Source organism: Staurois parvus, unplaced genomic scaffold, assembly GCF_062004578.1.
Source record: "Staurois parvus isolate SC_StPar_1 unplaced genomic scaffold, SC_StPar_1.0 ptg000137l, whole genome shotgun sequence".
NCBI lineage: Eukaryota > Metazoa > Chordata > Amphibia > Anura > Ranidae > Staurois > Staurois parvus.
In genome coordinates, this window is record NW_028317933.1 from 15,564,390 (window position 1) to 15,589,000 (window position 24,611).

Below are 24,611 nucleotides of genomic sequence, written 5' to 3' on the forward strand. Positions count from 1 at the left end.
TTAAAAAATAAATATTTTATTTGATATTACATAAACCAATATTAGCTGCATAGATACATTACAAGCCAAATGCACTTCTAAATATATTTGATGTAGTTGTCCAGTATGGCTATCATGTCTCACACCGCTGCTGCTTAATCATGAAGTCGTGAAAAGAAGAATCAACCAACACATATGTGTAAACTATCACCAATGTTCAAAGACTTAACAATGAAGTCCTGCTTAATTAAACCTGTACTGGTAAAAATAAATAGGATGTCATTGCTGTCTTCTACGAGTTTCTTGGAAGTCAAGCCAATGCACTGTCTTCAATGCTTTCTGAGTCAACGACCTGAAACAGTTATGCAGACTATACCCAATCAAAATCTCATATATGCTTTAAAATAGCAATGTAATTTCAAGAGTTGTTTTCAATCCTATTAAATTTGAAGCTTGTATTAAAATGATACCCAGTGATCCTCCCATGAAGGTCCTTCCTGCTTTAACCACTTGCCGACCGCACATAGCTGAATGACAGCTTCACTGCGGCTGGCCAGTTCTGGGTGGACGTCATAAAAACATCCTTCTAGAATGCTCTCTCTGCCCCCGAGGGCGCATACCCGGCTATTCCCATGATCGCTGTGTCCTACGGACACAGCTGATCACGTAGTATGGTAAAAGGCCAATCACAGCGGCTTTTTATCACATGATCAGCCGTGTCCAATGACACACTGATCACCATGAAATGCAATTGCTGGTTATCGGCTGCACTTTCCTCATGCTGTCACAGTGTGAGGAAAGTACTGCCAAGAAGCGGCAGTTGTCAGAGGAGGGATCGGCACCGATCATCAGTGCCCTGATGATCGGTGCCCACCAGTGCCAACCACCTGTGCCCACCAGTGCCACCTGTGCCATTCATCAGTGCCCAGTAGTGTCGCCAGTCAGTGCCATCAGTCACTGCCACCCAGCAGTGCTGCCAGTCAGTGCCCATCATCAGTGCCAGCCCATCAGTGCTGTCTATCAGTGCAGCCTCATCAACGCACATCAGTGAAGTAGAAAAATTACCTGTTTGCAAAATTATATAATAGAAACAAAGAAAAAAAACGGGGTTTTTTTCAAATTTTTTGCTCTTTTTTTGTTTATAGCACAAAAATAAAACACCCAGCGGCGAGTACATTTCATATGGGTACAGTGTTGCATGACCGCGCAATTGTCATTCAAAGTGCAACAGCACTGAAAGCTGAAAATTGGCCTGGTAAGGAAGGGGTACAAGTGCCAGGTAGGAAAGTGGTTAAAGTGACAGCTGGCTCCCAGTTTTGCCAATGAAGAAGCTAGTCTACAGCAATGGTGTGCAGCTGATGCTGTGAAAAAAGAATGTACACAGGAAATAGCCGAAGGAGGCATGTGTTCGAATGAGATGCCAAAAAGGCATCAACTGTATTTTATGAAAGAAAAGAAAATATTGTTTCTGATACACACTGCTTTAGCAAACTGCCACCTATTTAAGGTTTAGATCTACTTTGACTGCATGTTTGTTCCAGGTCAGTGACTCAGAAGGCATTGAAGCCAAAGACAGCAAGAAAGACATACTTTTCAGCAGAAAGCCAATAATGGCAGCCTGTACATTTCTATCCACATTTAAAAATGTATTATTTTAAATAACTGGAAGCAAATCTGCCTGCACTGCATCTGCAAGGTTTCTTCCAACAATCCCCTGCATAAAAGAAATGAGGTTGAGTAATGCACTTTGAGCCAAATCACTGCAGCTGTTGCAACGTTTTGCATTAGACAGTGCTGCCAATCTTACATGCTCTGAAGCACCAGGAGCTTTAAGGGAGAGATATTTAACAATTTACAGGAGTAGAGAGTAGAGGAAGTCCCTTAAACAGTTAATTGAGCCAGCAGGTGACAAGGGAAGCTGCAGATTTAAAACATATTGTGGGGTCACCCTCCTGCACATGCAGTGTAAGAAGAATGAATCAAAAGACTGACTAAACAGAACCACATTATGTTGGCAGGTCAAGGAGTTTACATATATGAATTGCAGCTATGTACAGTATTTAGCAGTATGTCTGTAGGTCTGCTTTAGGCGGTGTGATCTGATGAGGTGATCTGCTGAGGCCTGATTAGCAGCTCCAATCCTCCCTCTTGAGATGTTAAAACACACTGGCTGGGTGTCATCTCTGAGCACTGTGACTTTGTGCAGATGGACATTTTTTTTTAAGTTAGTCAGGCAAGCGACATAGTACCCCAATAAATCTGGTGAACAGCACTTCAGTTTTATTTAAGCCATGGAGCCCAGTTGAGGTTTATGTTTTAGTATAGGAATGTGTAGAAAAACAGTGTTCTGCATGTTTTACTATTTTTCGCCTAGTTCAGCTCCAGTGGCAGTACAAAGTTCTTTGCCCAAACAGCATGCTGCAGAGAGGACCACTAAGGCTAGGTTCACACCTAAGCAGGTTGCGTCTGAGCCGTTTCTGCATTATGTTTTGTATTGAGTTTTGTGTTTTTGCCGCTTTTTTTTTTCTTGCTGCTAGGCAGATTTAAAAATGCATCAAAAACGTGGGAAAACATGCTTTTCTGCAGCATTTCCGCTGAAGTCTATAGAGACAAAAACGCAACTTTCTGCGCTCAAAAAAAGTCCCTGACCCTTTCCAAAAAATACACCGAGTGAACACGCACAGGTGTGAACATGTCCCATAGGAAATCATGTTAAATGGACTGTACTACGTTTCTGCAAAACACAAAACGCTGCAGAAAACGGTGTGAACCTAGGGTCAGGCAGCAGTTTCTATGTAGCAGTGCTTGGGCTTTCCTGATTGCAGAGTTCTTTGCCTGACTCAGTGAGGGGCAAGTAACCCTGCAGCAGGGAGACCACTCCTCTCTTGCAGAGCTTAGTGTTCCTCTCTGCTTGAGCTTAGAACTTTGTGTTGCCAATGAAGCTAAACTAGACACAAAAATATGGCATATGCAAAAAAAAAAAGAAAAAAAAATTGGTTTTCCTGCATAACTCACCTATATATACACTAAAACAGGGAGCGCCTTAACTAAGTTCTGTCCACCACTATATTTGATTTATTTATACAGTTAGGTTCATATATATTTGGACACAAGCACAATTTTAGTTTTTTTCAAGTATTTACCAAAACATATTCAAGCTATAGTTATATAATGGATATGGGCTGAAAGTACACACTCTCAGGTTTAATTTGAGGGTATGTACATCCAAAATGGAGGAAGGGTTTAGGAAATACAGCTCTTAAAGTATAGCCACCCCCCTTTTTCAAGGGACCAAAAGTAATTGGATAATTGAATCAAAAGCTGTTTCATGGCCAGGTGTGGGCTACTCCTTTGTTATTAGGTAGGTAAAAGATCTGGAGTTGATTCTAAGTGTGGTATTTGCATTTCGAATCTACTGCTGTGAACCTACATCATGCGTTCAAAGGAACTGTCCATGCAAGTGAAACAGGCCATTGCAAGGCTTCAAAAATGAAACAAATCCATCAGAGATAGCAGCAACATTAGGAGTGGCCAAATCAACAGTTTGGTATATTCTGAGGAAAGAAGAACACACTGGTGAGCTCAGCAACATAAAAAGGCATGAACGTCCATGGAGGACAACACCCTACGGTAAAGAAAAGCCCATTGACAACATCCAGACAAGTGAAGGACACTCTCCAGGAGGTGGGTGTATCATTGTCAAAGTCTACAATCAAGAGAAGACATCACAAGAGCAAATACAGAGGGTTCACCACAAGGTGCAAACCATTCATAAGCCTGAAGAATAGAAAAGCCAGATTAGACTTTGCCAAAAAAACATCTAAAAAAGCCAGACCAGTTCTGGAAAAGCATTCTTTGGACGGATGAAACTAAGATTAATCTGTACCAGAATGACGGGAAGAAAAAAGTGTGGAGAAGGCTTGGAACAGCTCATGATCCAAAGCACACAACGTCATCTGTAAAACATGGTGGAGGCAGTGTGATGGCATGGGCATGCATGGCTTTCAGTGGCACTGGGTCATTGGTTTTTATTCATGATGTGACAGAAGCAGCCGGATGAATTCTGCAGTGTTTAGAGATATACTGTCAGCCCAGATTCAGCCAAATCCAGCAAAGTTGATTGGACGGCGTTTCACAGTACAGATGGACAATGATCCAAAACACACTGCAAAAGCAACCCAGGAGCTTTTGAAGGAAAAGAAGTGGAATATTCTGCAATGGCCGAGTCAATCACCTGATCTCAACCCAATTGAGCATGCATTTCACTTCCTGTAGACAAAACTAAAGGCAGAAAGACCCACAAACAAAGAACAACTAAAGACAGCTGCAGTTAGAGCCTGACAAAGCATCAGAAATGAGGAAACCCAGTCTCTTTGGTAATGTCCATGGGTTCCAGACTTCAGCCAGTTATTGCCAGTAAAGGATTTTCAACAAAATATTACAAATTAACATTTTATTTATGATTATATTCAATTGTCCAATTACTTTCGGTTTCTTTAAAAAGGGGGGATGGCTATTCTTAAGAGCTGTAATTCCTAAACCCTTCCTCCAATTTGGATGTACATACCCTCATTAAACCCGAGAGTGTGCACTTTCAGCCCGTATCGATTATATAACTATAGCTTGAATATGTTTTGGTAAATACCTGAAAAAAACTAAAATTGTACCTGTATCCAAATATATATGGACCTAACTGTATATAGAGTTGATCCACCCACAACTGCTGAAGCACTGTTGCCCCTGTGTTCTGAGTACTGTATAAGCAAAGAAAAATATCCAACAAAGAAAGGCTCTGTCTAAACGGCAACAGCGAGCTGAAAAAGGAGGAAATCAGGTGCAGAGATCACACCTCAACTTAAATATTAGTTTTGGGTAGACAGAAATCTTATTCATCCAAAGAAAACATGTTTGCAATGCCTGCTGGATAAACAAGTCTAGAATAGAAGAATCATTTGTGCCCTGGGAAGGATTTCTGAAAATCTGTCTCATCCTTACATAGGAAGCTGACCTCACAAGCTACAGTGAAATTTGCTGAAGTTGCACCTCCAAGCTTTGGTATCCATGAATTAGGAGTATGGAGTTCTTTATTCAAAGAGCTTCCTGGGTTAAAGATTTAACTTTATTCATGTTGTGGTCAATGGCATTGTTGAGAAACTGCACCCAACTGGTTTCACTTTCAGGACACACATGGCTTGACCTATAAGCAAACAACAGAAGTAAGGCTCAATAACAAATGTATTCTTGGCAGAACAATAAAATAGCATTTGGTTCTTGCCCTGAGGAGTTCCCAATCCTATGTTCCTCCCACAGTCATACAATCAAACCTAAAGGCTACAGGGCCAGTATTTTTTGGGATCCTGGGCAAAACAAAGCAACCATTAGGAGAATATACAGGCAAGCAGAGGTTGATTTACTAAAACTGGAGATTGCAAAGGGGGTGGGACGTAGCTGGATAATGTGAACAGTATATTGATATCTGCATGGCTGAAGCACAATGTAAGTGAAGGGTTGATATTAGCACAGCTGTAGTGACAGGGCTGTGCTGGACAGGCACCTAGTCAGCAGTGTATGGCTCCTCTACAACCCCTTTGCTAGATAGTCATTATATAAGGAATATATAGATTTCTGCACAGCTGAGAAGGCAGAGCTTAGACAAAAATGTCTGGAAATGTCTCTGCTGGAAATCGTTTATATTATGAAGTATTACATCTTGTATCTAATTTCCTTGCAATTAATAGTCTTCTTAACTGGAGTTCAGTACTCAATACCTTTGAATCATTTATGTTCTTTCTCCCGTAAGTGAAATTCTGTTTTATCATATGAGATAAGCTTTACCTAGTTCGGACTAGCGCGCCTGCCTCAAACTCACTTTTATGACATGCATTGTAGGAACACACCGAAGCTTTAGGTCCGCTTCAGGAAAATATAAAAATACATGGCCATTAGGGAGGCAGCATGGCTGGATATTGAAAGGCAACATGCACTATCTGATTAAGACAGCATGTGCCAAGGGGATCTTATTCTGAGACACACAGCTTGTCAGTCACGTGTCCTGTGGAAATGAAAGGTCATCAAAGCCAGCATTCACTTTCCGGACATTCCTGTTGATACCAGAACCCAACTGCATTGCACCTATGTCTTTGGGGCATCATCTGAATACTTTTTTTTTTTACACTTGCACATCCACTACCCTACCTCCTAATGGCTCAGTATTTTTCTGAAACGTTTTGGTCCCATTTAAGACAGTATGTGTGGGTGGTCCATAGTCAACAATGAAAAATTCACAAACCTTGTGATCTCCAGCACTTTCTTCAATACAGAGGATAGCTTTGCAGCCTGTAACATAGTACAGGAAAAATTTAAGATAATCAAATATTTGGTTTAAACTGAAGGTACACACTGAAGAACAACAATACTGGAACAGGCAAAAAGGACAAGTCTAATGGCAAATGAACAGATCGAAGAAGCAGAGAATTCCTGACAAAGATACTATTGAAGGGTACATAGTAGGGGAGGGATAAGTAAAAAAAAAATCTAAAATACAGATTGGAATGTGATGAGTCTATACATGCCCACAAATAAGAACAGGACACATAAAATATAGGACAGAAGCATGAACAATGATTAAGCCAAACTCCAGCCAATGTTTATTTTTAGGTTCAGAAAACAGCTGAAGCCTCAGTCAGGATTTAAATGCTCTGTGTCCACGTTGGAAAGATTTCCCCTCACTTCCTGTCCTGTCGGACATCTGTGAGGGGAGATCTCAATATTTATGTATTGTCCCCTGTGTCCCTGCTGGGGAAATTTGCCGTCAATTCCCGTTCTGCCTGACACTCAATAATTAGATAGGAACAACGGAGAAAACTCCCCAGCATGACAAATAAAAAAAAAAAAACACACACACGAAAATCTAAACCTTCCTTCAAAAATGTTTGGCTGGAGTTCAGCTGTAAATGGTCAATATATCCAAAAGTGGTATCTGAGTTATAAATTGAGCCTGATAGCCTAAGCCAGCCTCTGGCTTAGCCTATGACATAAGAGATCTCAATGTCAATGACCCTCCCTTTTAGGTTGTAAACTCTAAAGAGCAGGGTCCTCTGATTCCTCTTGTACAAAATTGTATTGTAACTGTAATGACTACCGTCACTTTGTAAAGCGCTGCACAAGCTGTTGGCGCTATATAAATCCTGTATAATAAAAATATTTCCGGACTACCACCTAGGAACTTTGTTCGGCCCACCACTCTGAACGCCAAGTGTGAAGACCTAGGAACAGAACACATATCCCACCAATAAGAGTTTCCAAGAGATATAGGTAACGATTAGGTGGTTTAACTCCTCATATCAGTTTTAGATGGAGTGACCCTTTAAGCACATTAAAGTATGGCTTATGAGCAGGCAATCACATGATGAACTGAAGCAATGGAGAGACCAACGCATTTCAACAGATTTGAAATCAGGAGGAAGATACGTACATTAAGGCGTACAGCTGCTTGGTTCATTGGAGGATACATACTTAGAGCCAGTTCATCCACACTGTTAAAAAAAAATGTATATATTAAGACAAATATAACAATCATTTGTGTTTTTAAAGTAGACCTGAAATTAAAGACAACTTTTATAGGGAACATCTGGAAACGTTAATTTTGCCTAAGCAATAACCTGAAAAATGCATCTTTTGTCTTAAATTCCTCCTGAAAAATAACAGTGCACTTCCTTATCTAAGCATTCCTGTGCTTTTCAGCCTCCTATCTGTACATCTGTAACATGAGATCATCAAAGACACTGAGCCTCTGGCTGCTAGTTTCACTGTGTCTGGAGTGAGATTTGGTCATATTACTACTATGATGCTCATTGTCCTCCTTACTTTAGAGGAAGCTGTACCTGAGGACTTGTAGTGCATTCATCTCCCTGCTTCTGCTTCATTCATTCTGGGAATCAGTGCTTTCTGCACCTCTCCTGTTGCTTCTTGAATATGCACTGGCAAGCCATCAGATAGGCAGTCATCAGGGGGACAGCTCTGACATGAGAATGCAAAGCACTGTCTCTACCAAGATGGCTGCCTTCAAACAGACACATACTACAGAAAAAGACAAGGTATATCAGTAATGGGTAAATATCAGCCACAAGGAGAGTTTTCATTTATATATTTATTTATTTTTTAAGGTACAGCTTTCAAAGTTTATGTCCTCCTTAGGACTTATAAATTGGCAGGACCGGACAGGATGGCAATGGTAGCCATATATTGGAGAAGAACTGAAATCAGTCATAGAAATCAGTCATAAGTCATTTAAGATGCGATTACCACACAAAAGATTTGAGTGGTAAGAACATATACAAAGAATTATGTGCAAGACTTCCATTGTGTTGGTGTCTTGTAAATATATGGAGTTTTTCATTACTAATAATATATGAAAAGTGCACTTAGCTTATACCTGGGGCTCAGTTCCTGTGTAATATCAGCAAGGTCATCCAGCTGTGCCACCTGATCTGCTGTCTCCACCTTCCCATGAGTCTTAAGGGCTCCCAGCACCTTCTTCAGACAGGCTTTAGAGGCCTTCATTAGACCCAAGCATGGAGCTATAACCCTGTGGTCTGCCTCGGACCAGTAAGTATCCTGGTTTCCACGAACACCCATTTCTTCATCTTCTAGGACGTCACTGAAAGGGTCCTCACCACCTGCCAAAGCCTGTCACATTGCAGTATTTTAAGTATAGTTTTCAGAGCAGAAAAAAAAAATAAAAAACTTGGTGTGGATAACAGAACCCTTACATTGTTTTTTAATTTAAAAGACTACCATTATACTTAAAGTGGTGCTAAAGGCTCAAGGTTTTGTACCTTCATGCATTCTATGCATGAAGGTAAAAAACTTTCTGTGTGCATCAGCTCCCCCAACCCCCTCAGTACTTACCAGAGCACCATGCAGATCTAGCAATATGAATGACAACCTCGGCTGTTCCATACTATGCTATGTCTGTGTCATACTACTGTCGGCTATGTCATACACCGATAAAGTGTTGATTGTTATCGAATCAGCTGGAGTTTAGAGCTGGGTACACATTATAGGAAAATCAAGCAAACGATCATCCGGTTTTCCTCGATGTTTCACAGAAAGTCAAACCCGAGGATGGTACGAATTGTATGATAAATTCTCAAATGACAAAGGCTTTTTTTTGTTTGATGCAGAAACGTTGTAGCGTAGCATATAGTTGTTTATTGTTTCTGATCATGCGCAGTCTTTCGTATCTGATTTTTCTTGGAATCAGATGTCAAACATTGTGCACACATTATACAAAAATCAAACGATTGTTCTTCGTATGGAATTTTTCTTCCAATTTTCTCATAGTGTTTACCCCACTTAAGGATTTTCTATTCACTAACGAACATACTCACCTACTTCCATGATCGTCACTAAATGACAGCATGCTAATATGATTTGCTTAATGCTAATAAGAGAAAATGCTTTATTTTGTACACAGTATATTGTACAGTGAGAGAACATTTTCCAAGAGTTAAACTGGTAACATGGTAAGTGAAAGAATGGTAATTTTGTCAGCAAACATATAAAGGAATGACAAGGAAGTCATATCCCTTATTGGACAGCTCCAGTTAAAGTGATATTAAAGGCAGTTTTTTTTTTCCAAATAACAAACATGTTATATTTATCTGCTCTGTGCAGTGGTTTTGCACAGAGCAGCCTCAATCCTCCTATTCTCAGGTCCCCCAACAGACTCCTGGGCCCTCCCTCTTACCAAGTGCTCCCAGAGCAAGCAGATTGATATGGGGGCACTCAAGCAGGCTCGCTCCTGAGCTGCTGCTCTGTGTCTCCACACACTAGCGTGGCTTGGCCCCACCCCCTGCTCTCTCCTCTGGCTCACTGGCTGTGATTGACAGTAGCGAAAGCCAATGGCTGCTGCTTGCTGTCTCAGGCAATGAGGAGGAAGAGTCCCCTGAGAGCCGAGGCTCTCATGCACATCACTGGATTGCGATGCACATCGCTGGATTCATGCATAGAATGCATGAAGGTTAAAAACTTTGAGCCTGTACAACCACTTTAAAGTTTCAGTCAGGCAATGAGAACTGAAAGGAAGGCAGCCACTAATGTGCAGTTTCCCATTTGCTAGGGACTATATTCGTACAGTAAGAACTAATTGGTTTAAAAATGTACACAAAAAATAGACTTGACCCAAATCATAACATCCCTTTAAAGACATTTCTAATTATTAAAAAGGACACTGTGGTGTGAGCCATGTTCCAAACGTTCTTATGGATGGGCCATAATATGTAGGGTGGTTGGAAGCCACAAGATGTATGTTCAATCCATAGGAATGGGGCCATGAAACATCCAGCCAAGATGTTTTGCTTGCAAATGCTGGGCCACACAGTGAAAAAGTTTTGAGCATGGAAGAAAGTAATTATATCATCATGTAGGTCTTATTGAGGGGGGGGGGTTAAATTGATTGTATGAAGTAGATCTTACCTGTTCCATCTCTTCTAGTGCATCCTTGACTACACCCAGATATCCAGATACAATAGCTACAACAGCAGCCTGGTTATCTGTCAATATATGAATTTGTGAACAGATTTAAGGATAGTATACACAGTGGATATAAAAAGTCTACACACCCCTGTTAAAATGTCAGGTTTCTGTGATGTAAAAAATGAGACAAACATAAATAATATCAGAAATTTTTCCACCTTTAATGTAACCTATAAACTGTACAACTCAGTTGAACAACAAACTGAAATCTTTTAGGGTGGGGGGGGGGGCAAGTAAGCATAAAAAAATAAAATAATGTGGATGCATAAGTATGCACACCCTATTATAACTGGGGATGTAGCTGTGTTCAGAATTAATCAATCACATTCAAAATCATGTTAAATAGGAGTCAGTACACACCTGCCATCATTTAAAGTGCCTTTGATTAACCCTTATTCTTCAGAATAACAAACAGTAGGAATCTGCAATGGGGGGGTTCTCAACAAAAGTGGAATAGTTCTTTAACTGCATGGGAAACTGCAGGCCAATGCTGACCTCCAGTGCTCCACAGCACTGCCAATGCAGTACAATGCATCCTGCTTCAATAGAAACTACACTAACATACCCTCCCTAGGCTTCTTGCACACTGCATCTTGTAAAAGCTCAGTACAACGGGGGTTTTTTAATGATCTAAAATGCAGCTCATTGTTTACAATGTGCCTGTACACACAGGTGTGTAAACAAGCTCTGCATTTTCTTGAGTAAAACAAAAAAAAAAACAAACTAAAAAATGTACCGTACTTTCCTGGTCAGTAGTTTGTGCCAGTGTGCACAAATATGCACATATGAGCATAAATATTAATTGTTTTGCCTAGGAATATTTTGTGTGCGAGAATGAGCGCGCACACAAATGCACTCAATAATATGCACGAATACGGGCAAAATAAATGCCTGAAAATTTGGCCAGAAATGCTGACGCTCAAACATCAGTACTGTTGGCAAGAGGCCTAAATCTTCCTGAACAGGAAAATCCCTTCCTCAGCTGCTTACCTACCTTAATAGGACTGTCACTGCATACTTCTGGCCTTCATCTTCTCTGGGCTGAAATTTTTTCTCACTCTTTGTAATAACTTACTTGTACATTTGTAGTGATCAACTTTCAAACACAGGACAGGGAAGGGTGGGTTAGTGTAGTTTTTATTAAAGCTCAAGTTTAGGAATCAGAAAATAAATCAACCCTTGCTGTGAGGGCCCCCAGCACTGCAAGGGTAAAATGCTTAAGTCTAGGGGTGCTGGAACCCTTCAGAGGTACAGCCGGTCCCTCAGCCTCCTGTCTAAGGTGCCCCTGGCCGTTAGCACACATTCGCCCCCCACCACGTTGATTACACGGTTAACAGCACTGCACTGTACATGATGATTCTGGGGGACCACCAACAGACTGGAGCTCTGCGGAGAAGAGGGCAGTGCTAGATTGGGGAATAATCCTGCCTGTACCACCTAGACATAATGAGCATTTACCCTTGCAATGAAGAGAAGGGTGGAGTAGGATCTCTGCAAGGATAGATTTTTTTTTCTAAAGTTCAACTCCAGGAATTAATGATACACTTGTACTTTCATTACAGCTAATATAAGATGTACTGCAATATACAGTGGCAAAAACAACTATTTGATCCCCTGCAGATTTTGTAAGTTTGCCCACTTACAAAGAAATGAAGGGTCTATAATTTTTATCATAGGTGTATTTTAAATGATAAAGACAGAATATCAAACAAAAATCCAGAAAAAAAATACACACCTCACAAAATGTTATAAACGGAGTTGCAGTTCAGTGAGTAAAATAAGTATTTGATCCCCTACCAACCATAAATAATTATGGCTCCCACAGACTGGCTATGTGCTCATGTGGTATACAGATTAGTTCTGTCAATTTAGGAAGGTGCTCCTAATGACGACTCATTATGTGTATAAAGGACACCCGTCCACAGAATCATTTCTTTCATTCAAACCTCACCACCATGGGCAAGATCAAAGAGCTGTCAAAGGACATCAGGAACAAGATTGTAGATCTGCACAAGGCTGGAATGGGCTACAAGACTATCAGTGAGAAGCTTGGCGAGAAAGAGACAACTGTTGTAGCGATTATTAACAAACAGAAGAAATATAAAAAAAACAATCGCCCTCGGTCTGGAGCTCCATGCAAGGTTTTGCCTCATGGGATAAGTATGATCATGAGAAAAGTGAGAGATCAGCGCAGAACTACACGGGAGGAGCTTGTGAATGATCTCAAGACAGTTGGGGACAGAGTCAACAAACCATTGGTAATACAATACGCCGCCATAGATTCAAATCCTGCAGCGCTCATAAGATCTCCCTCCTCAAGAAGGGACATGTACAGGCAAATCCGAAGTTTGTCAGTGAACATCTAAAAGATTCAGAGGAGGACTGGAAGAAAGTGCTGTGGTCAGATGAGACCTAAATTGAGCTCTTTAGCATTAACTTGTCTCGCCGTGTTTGGAAGAAAAATGCTGACTATGACCCCAAGAACACCATCCCTACAGTCAACCATGAAGGTGGAAACATTATGCTTTAGGGACGTTTCTCTGCTAAAAGTACAGGACGACTTTGCCGCATTGAGAGGCCAATGGACGGGGCCATGTAATGTAAAATGTTAGATGAGAACCCTCTTCCCTCAAAACAATGAAGATGGGTTGTGGATGGGTCTTCCAGCATGACAATGACCTAAAACATATCGCCAAGGCAGCAAAGGAAAGCCTCAAGAAGAAGCACAATAAGGTCATAGAGTGGCATAGCCAGTCTCCAGACCTTAATCCTATAAAAAAATTTATGGAGAAAACTGAAACTTCCAGTTGCCAAGCGACAGCCAAAGAGAAGACCTGTAAAGAAAAGTGGGTCAAAATCCCTCCTGAGATGTGTGCAACCCTGGTAACCAATTACAAGAAATGTCTTGTACCTCTGCGCTTGCCAACAAGGGTTTCTCCACCAAGTACCAAGTCATGTTTTGCTTGGGGATCAAATGCTTCTTTTACTCACTGAACTACAACTCAATTCATAACATTTGTATCGTGTTTTTTCTGGATTTTTAGTTGATATTATGTCTCTATCATCTTCATTTCATTGTAAGTGGGCAAACTTACAAAACCTGCAGGGGAGCAAATCATTATCTTCCCCACTGTAAAATGTATAATCATGTATTCAAAAGTAGAACCCAATTTAAAAAGTAGATAAAACAAATCAGATGAAACAACTAGAAACTAGAACATTTACAAAGGCAATGAGACAAACCTTTAGGAATCTGCTCAAACTGGTCACAAGCCTCCCACACACTGCCTGTAGATACCAGCTGTGCCTGTGTCAGACTACAAGTGAGAAACATGAGAAGTTACATATGGTATGTACAATAAATAATAAACACCAGTCATAGTATAGATTTTCAGATCTCACAATACCTTTGTATACGAGAATTTAAGATTACTTCTATGAGTTGCATGGTGCCCTCTATCACGTCAGCCACAGCTTCTCTAACTGTCTTTCGAAGTGTTATACCTGTACACAAAAGGTACATACAATACAGCATGACAAATACATCACTTAATGTTTCATTAACCTCTTTCATACAGGGCACTTTTACCCCCTTCCTGCCCAGGCCATTTTTCAGGTTTCAGCGCTCTCACACTTTGAATGACAATTGCGCGGTCATACAACATTGTACCCAAACTAAAATGTTATAATTTTCTTCACACAACTAGAGCTTTCTTTTGGTGGTATTTAATCACCGCTGGGGTTTTTTTTTTTTTTTGCTAAATTAACAAAAAAAAAGAAAATTTTGAGAAAAAAAAAAAACACGTGTTTCTTTGTTTCTGTTATAAAAGTTTGCAAATAAATAATTGTTCTTCATAAATTTAGGCCAAGATGTATTCTGCTACATGTCTTTGGGGAAAATAACCCAAATTAGGATGTATTTTTTAGTTTGTAGGAAAGTTATAGAGTTCACAAACCATGGTATAGATCTGAATATTGATCAATCCTGAAGTACTGACAGCTAATCTAATTTCTTGAGGTCCAAAAATGTCAGAACAGTACAGATATCCCCCAAATGACCCCTTTTTGCAAAGTAGACAGTTTGATGTATTTCATAACAGGCATGGCGAGTTTTTTGAAGTTGTATTTTTTTTGTCATAATTTTTCAGAAAATGAAAAAATAAAAAAAATTATTTTCACTATTTTTTTTTTTTTTACATACTGTCACCAGTACAGTACAGCGTCATCATATAACTGGCATGGCGGTAATCAGGGACACTGGTGACAGTATGAAAAAAAAATTATAATTTTTTTTATTTTTATTTTTTTATTATTTTTATTTTTTTAAGATTTTTTTTTTCATATTTCACTATGACCAAAGTAGTACAATGATACCATAGTAACATTGTACTACTTTGGGGAAGTGATCAGCATTTTATTTTTCTTTTACACAACTTGCTTATAGCAAAGAATTACTTTGCTATAAGCAAACATTTACCTGAATGACATCGATTTATTCAGGGTTTTTTTTTTTTGTATGTGCTTAGCTGTGATTTGGCCACGGCTAATCACATGACACAGCTGGGCTGTGATTGGCCCAGCTTGTGCATGTGATCGCTGTGACCATTCACAGCTAGACACACTAGTATACAATGGATAGCATGAATGAAGCCATCCATTGTATACAACTGTCATGTGACCTGCTGTGATTGGTCATACTTCTGACATCATTGCTTACTACGTGTGAAATCTGTGAATGATCACAGAGGTCACATGGTACAAGGCTATTCACAACAGCCTTGTACCATGTGACAAGCTGTGCCCAATCACAGCTCACACAGTAGTTCTCAATGGATGCAAGAATGCAGCCAGAGAGGAGAAATGATTGTTTTTCAAAATGTATGGGTGTAAAACCAATCAGTGTTAAAAAAAAAAAAAAAAAAAATCTTCAATCACCCCCCACAAGTATGACAGTGTCACCATGGTGACACTATACTGCTAGGGTGACAGTATGTAAAAAAACAAAAACAAATATTATAAAAAAATAAAATAAAAATGTAAGAAAAAAAATATGTTTAAAAATTATAAAATTTATGGTTATAAACTAATTTGGGTTATTTTTTTTTTTACTAAAAAGATAAAAGAATACATTTTGGCCAAGATTTATGATGAAAGATTATTTATTTGCAAAATTTTTATAAGAAAAACACTTTTTCAAAATGTTTGGAATTTTTCATTTACATAGCAAAAAAAATAAAAATCACAGTGGTGAATAAATACCACCAAAATAAAGCTTTATCTGTCTCAAAAAAATGCTAAAAAATTCATATGGGTACACTGTTGCATGACCGCAAAATTGTCATTCAAAGTGTGATAGCACTGAAAGCTGAAAATTGGCCTGGACAGGACGGGGGTAAAAGTGTCTGGACATGAAGTGGTTAAAGTAATGGAGCTGCTGCTACAGTACCAGCCGCACTGAAATTTGCACTTACAAGTTTTGCTTTCTTCCAAACTTTTTGGCTTCTTGTTATTGGCCACTGAGTCTATTTATTACAAAAAGGACCCAACAAAAGGACAGGTACAGCAGCAACACTTTTCCTCAAGTTGACACTGACATCAGAGTATCCCAGTTTTCAGCACTCTACAAGTTATATGAACATATGTGCAGGCATCTTCAAGTTGCTGATTTATACATTAATTTGTTCTTTAGCAGCATTAGAGAGAACACAGTTTACATTAGTGAAACAACTGAATATTGCTAATTAGGTGAATAATTATAAGAAATGTTTTTGTTTGCCCTGATGCAGTATAAACTCTGCTGCACAGATTGAGTACTACTTTGAGTACAAGCAAAACTGCAACAAGAACGGCACAGTTCAGAGGATTGAGGGGGATTTTGAAGAGACCTATACAGTGGCTTGAAAAAATATTCATACCCCTTAAAATTTTCCACATTTTGTCATGTTACAACCAAAAATGTATTTTATTGGCATTTTTTTTGTGATAGACCAACACAATGTGGCACATAATTGTGAAGTGGAAGGAAAATGATAAATGGTTTTCAAAATTTTTTACAAATAGCTGAAAAGTGTGGCGGGCATTTGTATTCAGCCCCCTGAGTCAATACTTTATAGAACCACTTTTCACTGCAATTACAGCTGCAAGTCTCTACCAGGTTTGCACATCTAGAAAGTGACATTTTTGCCCATTCTTCTTTTTCAAGGCACTGTATGCCTTCAATTAATTTATCTACAGACACATTATTACAATTCAAACTATATCATTAAATCTTTTACATGTCTCTGACGCTTTAAAACAAACTATATTAGGGCTTGTTCACACTTGACTTCTTCCCTAACGCCACTATAGTGTTAGACAGGCATTTTACAAGCGTTAAAAACGCTTCCAAAATGCCCTATGCATGGTTTTGAGGCGTTTTATAGGCGGTTTACAAGCGTTAAAACCTCACCACAAATGCCTATAATGAACTTAATGGTATTAACGCCCTGAAAATGCCTTGCAAACGCCTGTCAGCGTCACCATAGACTTGAATGGGTGGCGTTGAAAGGCTTCAACTCCTCCTGACTGGACATGAGGCGTCAATTTTGACACGACGCTAATGCTTCAGTGTGAACAACACTGTGTGCTGCCAAGTGTATCATTTTTATAAGCATTTGAGGAGCATTAAAAACGCTCCTCAAATGCCTGCTTTCAACACTAGTGTGAATTGAGCCTTACTCTCCACTCTGCTTCTGGAGATGTGGTCAGGTGGCTGATTTACAGTATATTATACGCTATGGACTTGTCCTCATGTAAAACATGTAAAATGTTGGGCAAAAAAATCATTTGAGTCTGCATTAGGTTTACCAAATATTAGCTGCACTAAAATGTGTTTTCTAGGGCTGACGAGTGACCTACAGGTCCCTTCTTTATCCAAGAAACTACTGAGAGTTTTATATTTTTCACTGATGGAAAAGGTCCTCCCTTCTCTCATTAAAACAGAAAAACCTGATTATTACATCCCTTCCTCTATTTTACCTCTCCTATGTGAATAGGGGCCTTCCAAGAGGTTTGGTAAGACACAAGGTACATGGATTACCTTTACCTATAATGGCTTCATCCCCTGACAGTCAGTAAATCTAATTTTACCTTTTATCATAGCCATGTATGAAATCTATATTCGATATTTTGTACAGTTCACTCACTCTTGTTCTATGATTTTATGGGCCTCCACTAAATAAAATTCAGTAGTAGAAAGTTTTCTTAGAAAAAAGCAAACAAATACAGTTTTTCATGCAGTGGTTTAGGTATGTTTTCTATTGGTCAGTTTGTTTCATGACTTCCAAGGATAATATTGCTAACTGCAGCAAAACTACATTTTGAAAACACATTTATGACATTATTCCACCCCACTTTCAGTGCAAGATGCCCCAATGTCATCACTTTAGGGGGCGCACTACTCACCTTGCTTTTTAGGGAGCGAGTAATATAAAGTTGAAGCTGCCAAAACAGAATTGAGAAGCCCATCACTTAGCTTCTGGCAGTCCTGGAAAAGAACAAAAATGGCTAGAGAAGTTAAGAAAGAGATCATTATATATTAAGTAACATTTTCTGTATATTACAAGTATTTTTAGGGGTCTTCAGCGGATACATCTGCAGCTCAGCTTTCAGCTTCACCTAACTGCCAAAGACATTTTGAATATCCTTACTGGACTTATTTATTCAATCGTTACAGTATACAAGAGGAGTTGAACAAGTGAAACTGACTGACTTCACTTACGACATTGTTCAAACCACATGTGCATAAAAACAGATGGAAAAAAACGGGCAGATTTCACTTGCAGAGACACAAATTTACATCAGTTTTCATGCATGCTTCAATGAGTTTTATACACATTGCAGATTCCTGCACAGAAAAACTGAATGTGATACTAGTCTTGTAGTGTGAACAGAGCACATAGAGACCAAATGTTTTCTTTGTGCCCTTGCAAAACGTGTGCAGAAAAAGCCACATCCCTGCACACCGGTGTGAACAAGGCCTTAGTGACCGTGGGCTGTAAGCCACCAAAGGAGTGACTTCATCAACCTATAACCAAAATATTACTTTTGGGTCAACGCATCATTTAGTGAAATATAAAATGTATACTGTAGGCATAATCAAGCTGTTTATAGTACAAGAAATAATATATAAATACAGCACCTCAATCTCCCTATTGACTCATTAACACATACCTGAAAAAGACCAGTAATACAGCCAATACAAAAGTCTCTTGCTTCTACAGAACAGAGATAAATCATTTTACTGTACAGGAGATGGTATGCAGGATCACCAGAGAAAGGATTCATAGAGAATCTGCCAACGACATTGTTGGGTATGTACATTTATGGGTAGTCCACTTTCTGGATAATATATTGTGAAACTGGCCTAAATGCTCTTCCAATGCAGTGTGGACAATGGGTGGTAATTAAACCAGCAGAGTCTATGTATTGGGTGGTGGATCTAGTATGAGTGCCATGTCTGAGCCATGTGGTGTAGACATAATTTTAGCACAGCTCCAGCAGATCACAGGTAATGTATGTTGGACATAGCATGAGTGTTGCACCAGTTAAGTACGGGTAATGTATGGTACATAACGCAAAAAGGACTCTTGCAGCGAAAGGGATAAAGAATACTTTTGCCTTTGGGAAGACGTTACATGTTCCACCCACTTTTAGCTTGTAGTTCTCAATGAACTACCACGGTGCTGTTCAGCATTCTGGTACTTCATTGATTCTTCCTGTCAGTGTGAAACTGCTTGCCCATATGAGGTCCCAACAGACAGATTACACTGACAGTGTGCAAGAGTCCTGCATTTCACCCATGATCTGCTGATCGCTGGTCAAATGCCTTCCAGGCTCCTAAAAAAAAAAAAAAAATTAAATGCACATTTTTTTACCTGAAAAAAGTGCATTTAATAATTTTTTAAAAAGGTGAATTTATACTTTAACAGAGTGAACACCGGTGCCTGATTTCACTGCTCATCAACCACTTGTACTGAGCACCCGAGTGCTTCTGTGTGCGAGGGTAACCTGAAGGAATCTTTTTTTTTTCCCTCATTGGGTCAGTGCCTCATTTACTCACTCAGCAGATGCGCTTCTGATGAGCGTTAAGAGAGCCTGACACTCCCCTTTCTTGACGAGCACCCAATCTGTGCTCGTCACACTGCAAGCTCTCTCCCCTCCCTGCTAGTCCCCAAGTGCAGTGCTGGAGACAGGCAGGGAAGTGAGTAGGAGATAAACAGTGCAATGTTAAAAATATTAAAATTTTAAGCTGCCATAAAGCCCCTTTAGTTTTTGAAAGCTCCAAACATTCTTAATAGCACCTCAGATTTAAATACGTCTTTGGTTAAAAAAAATTTTTTTTTTTCAAGACAAGTAGATTGTCATGAGAGACAAGGAGATCGGGAGGAAGTCGATCTAATGATGAAACGTGTCAGTTGGATGTGGCGTCGGATGCAACCGGAAGTGCCGCGGTGGCCATTTTGAGTATTGGAAAACCAAACTGCTTGTATCCAAAACATATGTAAGCACAATTTTGAGATGATTAAACTGGATTTTAAGCAATGTCACACTATAGAAGCATGTTTATTCCACATGGCTGCTGAGAATTTGTGCAGAAGCAAAGAGGCGATTGGTCACATTAATATATGGATTGTACAAAGGCTATTTACAAGGCATGCAGGGTAAGGTGCATGACTGAAGGGGAAGGGATCAAGCACGTTGCTGTGGTTTGACACCTTGGTGGTTGATAAAAGACGGTTTAAGGTGTTGTGGTTTTGGTAACTACACCAGCAGAAAAAAAAAAAAAGGAGAAAGAGGAGTGCACATCCCATAGTGTAGACAGTGGCCAAGGTGGGGATCTGAGATAACTCATACACTGACTGTGGACTCTACCCCACCATTGTTTGAGAGTGCAACCATTGATTTAATTTTGTCCAACAAACTTCCTTATGCAAACTACACTATGGGGTGTGCGCTCCTCTGCTTTTTATTTTCACACAGGTTTGCGGCATCAGCCCACGCAGCTGAGCAGCAGCACCCTCTTCGTTATAGCAGCTTTTGGACTGTTTTTTAACCTGGGCTACCCGCTTTTAGATATTATATCCATATTGCTTTTCACAGTTTGTATATTTTTATTGTATATTAGATGTATATTGTACTCTTGGGATTGATTGATTTATTCTCAGGCTCATTTTTAGGGTTTCATTTTTTTCATCACACTCACAATCCTAATCAGGAGCTGACAATCATATATACAAAAATTGCAGCACTAAATTATTAATAATATAGTGTATATTTCAATATGTCACCATATAAAAATAATGCAAATATCAATGTGTCCATAAATTCTGAATTCTATAAGATCTGCTTGAAAGGCATCCAGCGCTCGCTGGACTGCTAGGAGCTCCCTCTGATTTGAGGATCTCCGAGCTTCCTCCAAGGACCACGACCCCTGGGTCGCTCTGTCGCCTAGGTGGGCTCCCCATCCAAAGCTGCTGGCATCAGTCGTGATGAAAACCGGATATGGTGTGGTCCACTCCAGACCCCTGGCTAGATTGTACTGTCTTCACCACCAAAGGGATCTTTTGATTCTGGAAGGGAGTAGGACTGGAAGTTCCAGTGCAGACCTGTCCCCATTCCAAACCCTCAGAAGAAAAGACTGTAATGGGCGCTGGTGGAATTTTGCCCAGGGGACAGCCGGCAAGCATGGTGTCATGAGACCTCATGATATCCCTTACTGTAATTGCCAAATTTTTCTGAAGCTCCGCCAGCACCTGATCTATTTTGAGAATCTTCTCACGTGGAAGGAAGATGTTTCTTTCTACCGAGGAAATCTCGTACCCAAAATAGGGGATTCTCTGGGAGGGAGCTAAAGATGACTTGTCTCTGTTTATGAGCCACCCCAGACTCTGAAGGAAGTCCTGGGCAATCCACAGATCCTCTGTCAACTCTTGCCGAGACCTGGCCACGAAGAGATCGTCCAGATAGGGAATGATCATAATAGACCTCAATCTTAGGGTTGCCAGGGCCTCCACAAGCACCTTTGTAAAAATTCTTGGTGCTGAAGCCAGACCAGAAGGCAGGGCCCGACACTGCCAGTGGTGGATCTCTGCACCAATCCTTACCGCTATCCTTAGGTGTTTCTGACATGCAAGCTGTATGAGGATGTGAGGATACGCATCCCTCAGATCTAGCGTAGTCATGAAGCAATCTGGCTAAATGATGTTTCTTACAGAGAAGGTTGATTCCATCCTGAAGTGTTTGTATCTTAAGGACTGATTGAGAGGGCACAGGTTTAAGATAAGGTGAAACTTGCCTGAGGGCTTTTTCACTACGAAAACATGGGAATAAAATCCCAACCCCTCCTCGTTCTGGTTTCGTTGGTCCACCAGATCTCCAATCAGGCCACATAGAGCCAGTGCCTTCTCCTGATACCTGAGAAGGTTGGTTATCAGATACCTGGCAAGGGGACTGGTTTCAAACTCCAACCTGGTTCCTAGCCTCTCAGGTAGGCTTGGGGATTTACTGGTTCCCTATTGCTGACTCCTGGGTGTGATCTTTTTCCCAGTCTCTGAGTCCAGGTGACAGTGGGGCACACCTCTGGTTTCTCCCCCAGCACAGTGGTGTGTGGGATAGGGAGCCCAGGCTGATTGTCTCCTGTATTGTGTTTCTGCTTATTGTAGTTTAAAGTCCAGGACAAGACACAGAATCAGGCCCCCAAAAGGAAGTGTGCAGTTTGTGCTGCGAAGTTGGGTTCAGTTTGGGAAAAGCACTTCTGCCACAGTTGTGTGGATAGTCTGGTTAAGGATGAGTCATTTACAGCCTGCCATAAGGTTCTCACCTCCATTAAGGATGACATGACGACTACATTTCAGTCATTTAGATCCTTGCTAGATAGAATGCAGATGCCACTAGGGTCTTGGACCCAGTCTGCTGGTACTGCAATATCAGAAGGGAGGAGGATCCTAGGTCCCTTGCCTCTTCCCAAGCAGGGTCTGGCTCAGAGGAGGATGACTGAAAAGGTCCAGGGGTTCCAGGTACAAGTTGGCCCATGATGAGGTAGATTACCTCTTTAAGACTATCTATGAAACCTCAGAGATTGAGGAGGAGGTCCGCCTTTTAAGGTTCTGGGCTTATGTGTTCCCTGTCCCGGAGGGAGGAGCTCAACGTCTCTCAAGGGGCTGGAAGACGTTTTTGAGAAAAAGCATGTTGAAGCTCATTTAAAGTTTGCTGCACAATATTTAGACAAGCTTGTGAAATACTGGGAAATTACAGTCTGGTCAAATGAGACCAAAATTTAACGCTTGGATGCCATATTACACACCATGTTTAGAGGTCAAATGGCACTGCACATCACCCCAAAAACACCATCCCAACAGTGAAGTTTGGAGGTGGGAACATCATGGTGTGGGGCTGTTTTACAGCATACGGTACTGCCAAACTTCATGTCATTGAAGGAAGGATGAATGGAAAAATGTGCCAAGACATTCTTGATAAAAATCTGCTGCCATCTACCAGGATAATGGAGATGAAACAAGGGTGGACATTTCAGCAAGACAATAATCTCAAACACAAAGCCAAGGAAACTCTCAAGAAAATAAAGCTGCTGCAATGGCCCAGCCAATCACCTGACTTGAATCTAATAGAAAATCTATGGAAAGAACTAAAGATCAGAGTTCATAGAAGAGGCCCACGGAACCTTCAAGATTTGAAGACTGTTTGTGTGGAAGAATGGGCCAAAATCACACCTGAGCAATGCATGCGACTAGTCTCTCCATACAGGAGGCGTCTTAAAGCTGTCATTACCAACAAAGGATTTTGTGTGAACTGTTACATACATTTCAGTTAGCAAGTTCAATATTTTTTCCCTGTGTCTTTCCATTTTATTACACATAACTTAATTTCTGAACTTATTTTTGTTGGCTTCTTTGTATGTATGGATTGCATTGGTCGTTACCAATATGTGGCGAATATTTTATGTCAATGGTACCTTTAGAAATATGGTGACATGTTCAATACTTATTTTACCTGCTGTATGTTCTGATGGTTCGCTGTATATCTATGCCCACTGCATGTGGCTTTATCTAATTTTTTTGGGAGCGCTGACTTTTTCACATCATTTCACAATTTGTTTATTAGGCTCTGACAATCACTTAGATAGTGGGGAGCCTTATTGGGCTCATCACAGCAATTTAAATAACAGGTGATATTTTCCTGGGAATGAGCACAGTTTGTTACACAGGTTTTCCTGTGACACTATCCACTTTGGCTTTACTCACTACACCAGCAGAGACTTAGCAATGTATACTTGATCTAGTATGGGTGTTGATCAATGAGCATCTAGATAGAAGGTTTAGCACTCTGTTCCAATCTCCATTAATACACGCAAGGATTAGCTTACCTCTTCTGATGGCAATGGAGGCTTGGAGTAAGCCAGACTCATTTTAGTGGCCTCTTGAGAAGTTGCTTTAATTGCTTGCCCTGAGAAAAAGAAACACATCAAACCTACAGCATTTGTATAAAGGCCTAACAATTCTGATACACAATCTGTCTATTAAGCTTTGTAAATATAAATGAGTTTTGTTGAGATCTACTTTATATAAGAACAAAAGGTGTTAAAGTGGTTGTAAACCCTTACATATACCCAGTGAAGTGATTGGCCTCAGGTTATACAAAGATAAAAGAAAGCCTCCAAGTTGTACCTGTTTATCTGCGGTCTTCTGTTCTCTACATCAGTTCCAAGTGCTAGATATTAAAGGGACACCCCTCCCCGTCCCCTCCACACAGCTCATAGGAACAGACCTTAGGCTGTCAATCGACTAGAGGTTCTTTCCCTGTCAACATTTATCTCTTGGTGTCAGAAAAACCTGTCAGAAGTGATTCATGCTGATAGAGGAACAAAGCAGCAGAGAGAAATGACAGTAGGGGGATGATTTACTACAACTGGAGAGTGCAAAATCTGGTGCAGCTCTGCATAGAAACCAACTGGCTTCCAGGGTTTATTTCAAAGCCTAATTGAACAAGCTGAAGTTAGAAGCGGATTGGCTACATTGCACTTTTGCGCCAGATTTTGC

The 24,611-nt window shown here is 40.3% G+C and overlaps 1 protein-coding gene across 1 annotated transcript in view; it reads right to left on the bottom strand.

Moving 5' to 3' along the window:
* The window catches only part of CCNDBP1 (cyclin D1 binding protein 1), a 44,600-nt gene continuing 19,989 nt past the window's right edge, over positions 1-24,611 (bottom strand). Inside the window, exons 3-11 of the mRNA XM_089673394.1 lie at positions 23,939-24,018; positions 17,962-18,043; positions 13,926-14,022; positions 13,762-13,835; positions 10,459-10,535; positions 8,414-8,667; positions 7,454-7,514; positions 6,269-6,315; positions 1-5,176 (exon numbers count right to left, since the gene is read on the bottom strand). Of these exons, the coding sequence (XP_089529520.1) occupies positions 5,068-5,176; positions 6,269-6,315; positions 7,454-7,514; positions 8,414-8,667; positions 10,459-10,535; positions 13,762-13,835; positions 13,926-14,022; positions 17,962-18,043; positions 23,939-24,018 (881 nt within the window). The 3' untranslated portion in view covers positions 1-5,067. The remainder of the gene's footprint in view (positions 5,177-6,268; positions 6,316-7,453; positions 7,515-8,413; positions 8,668-10,458; positions 10,536-13,761; positions 13,836-13,925; positions 14,023-17,961; positions 18,044-23,938; positions 24,019-24,611) is intronic.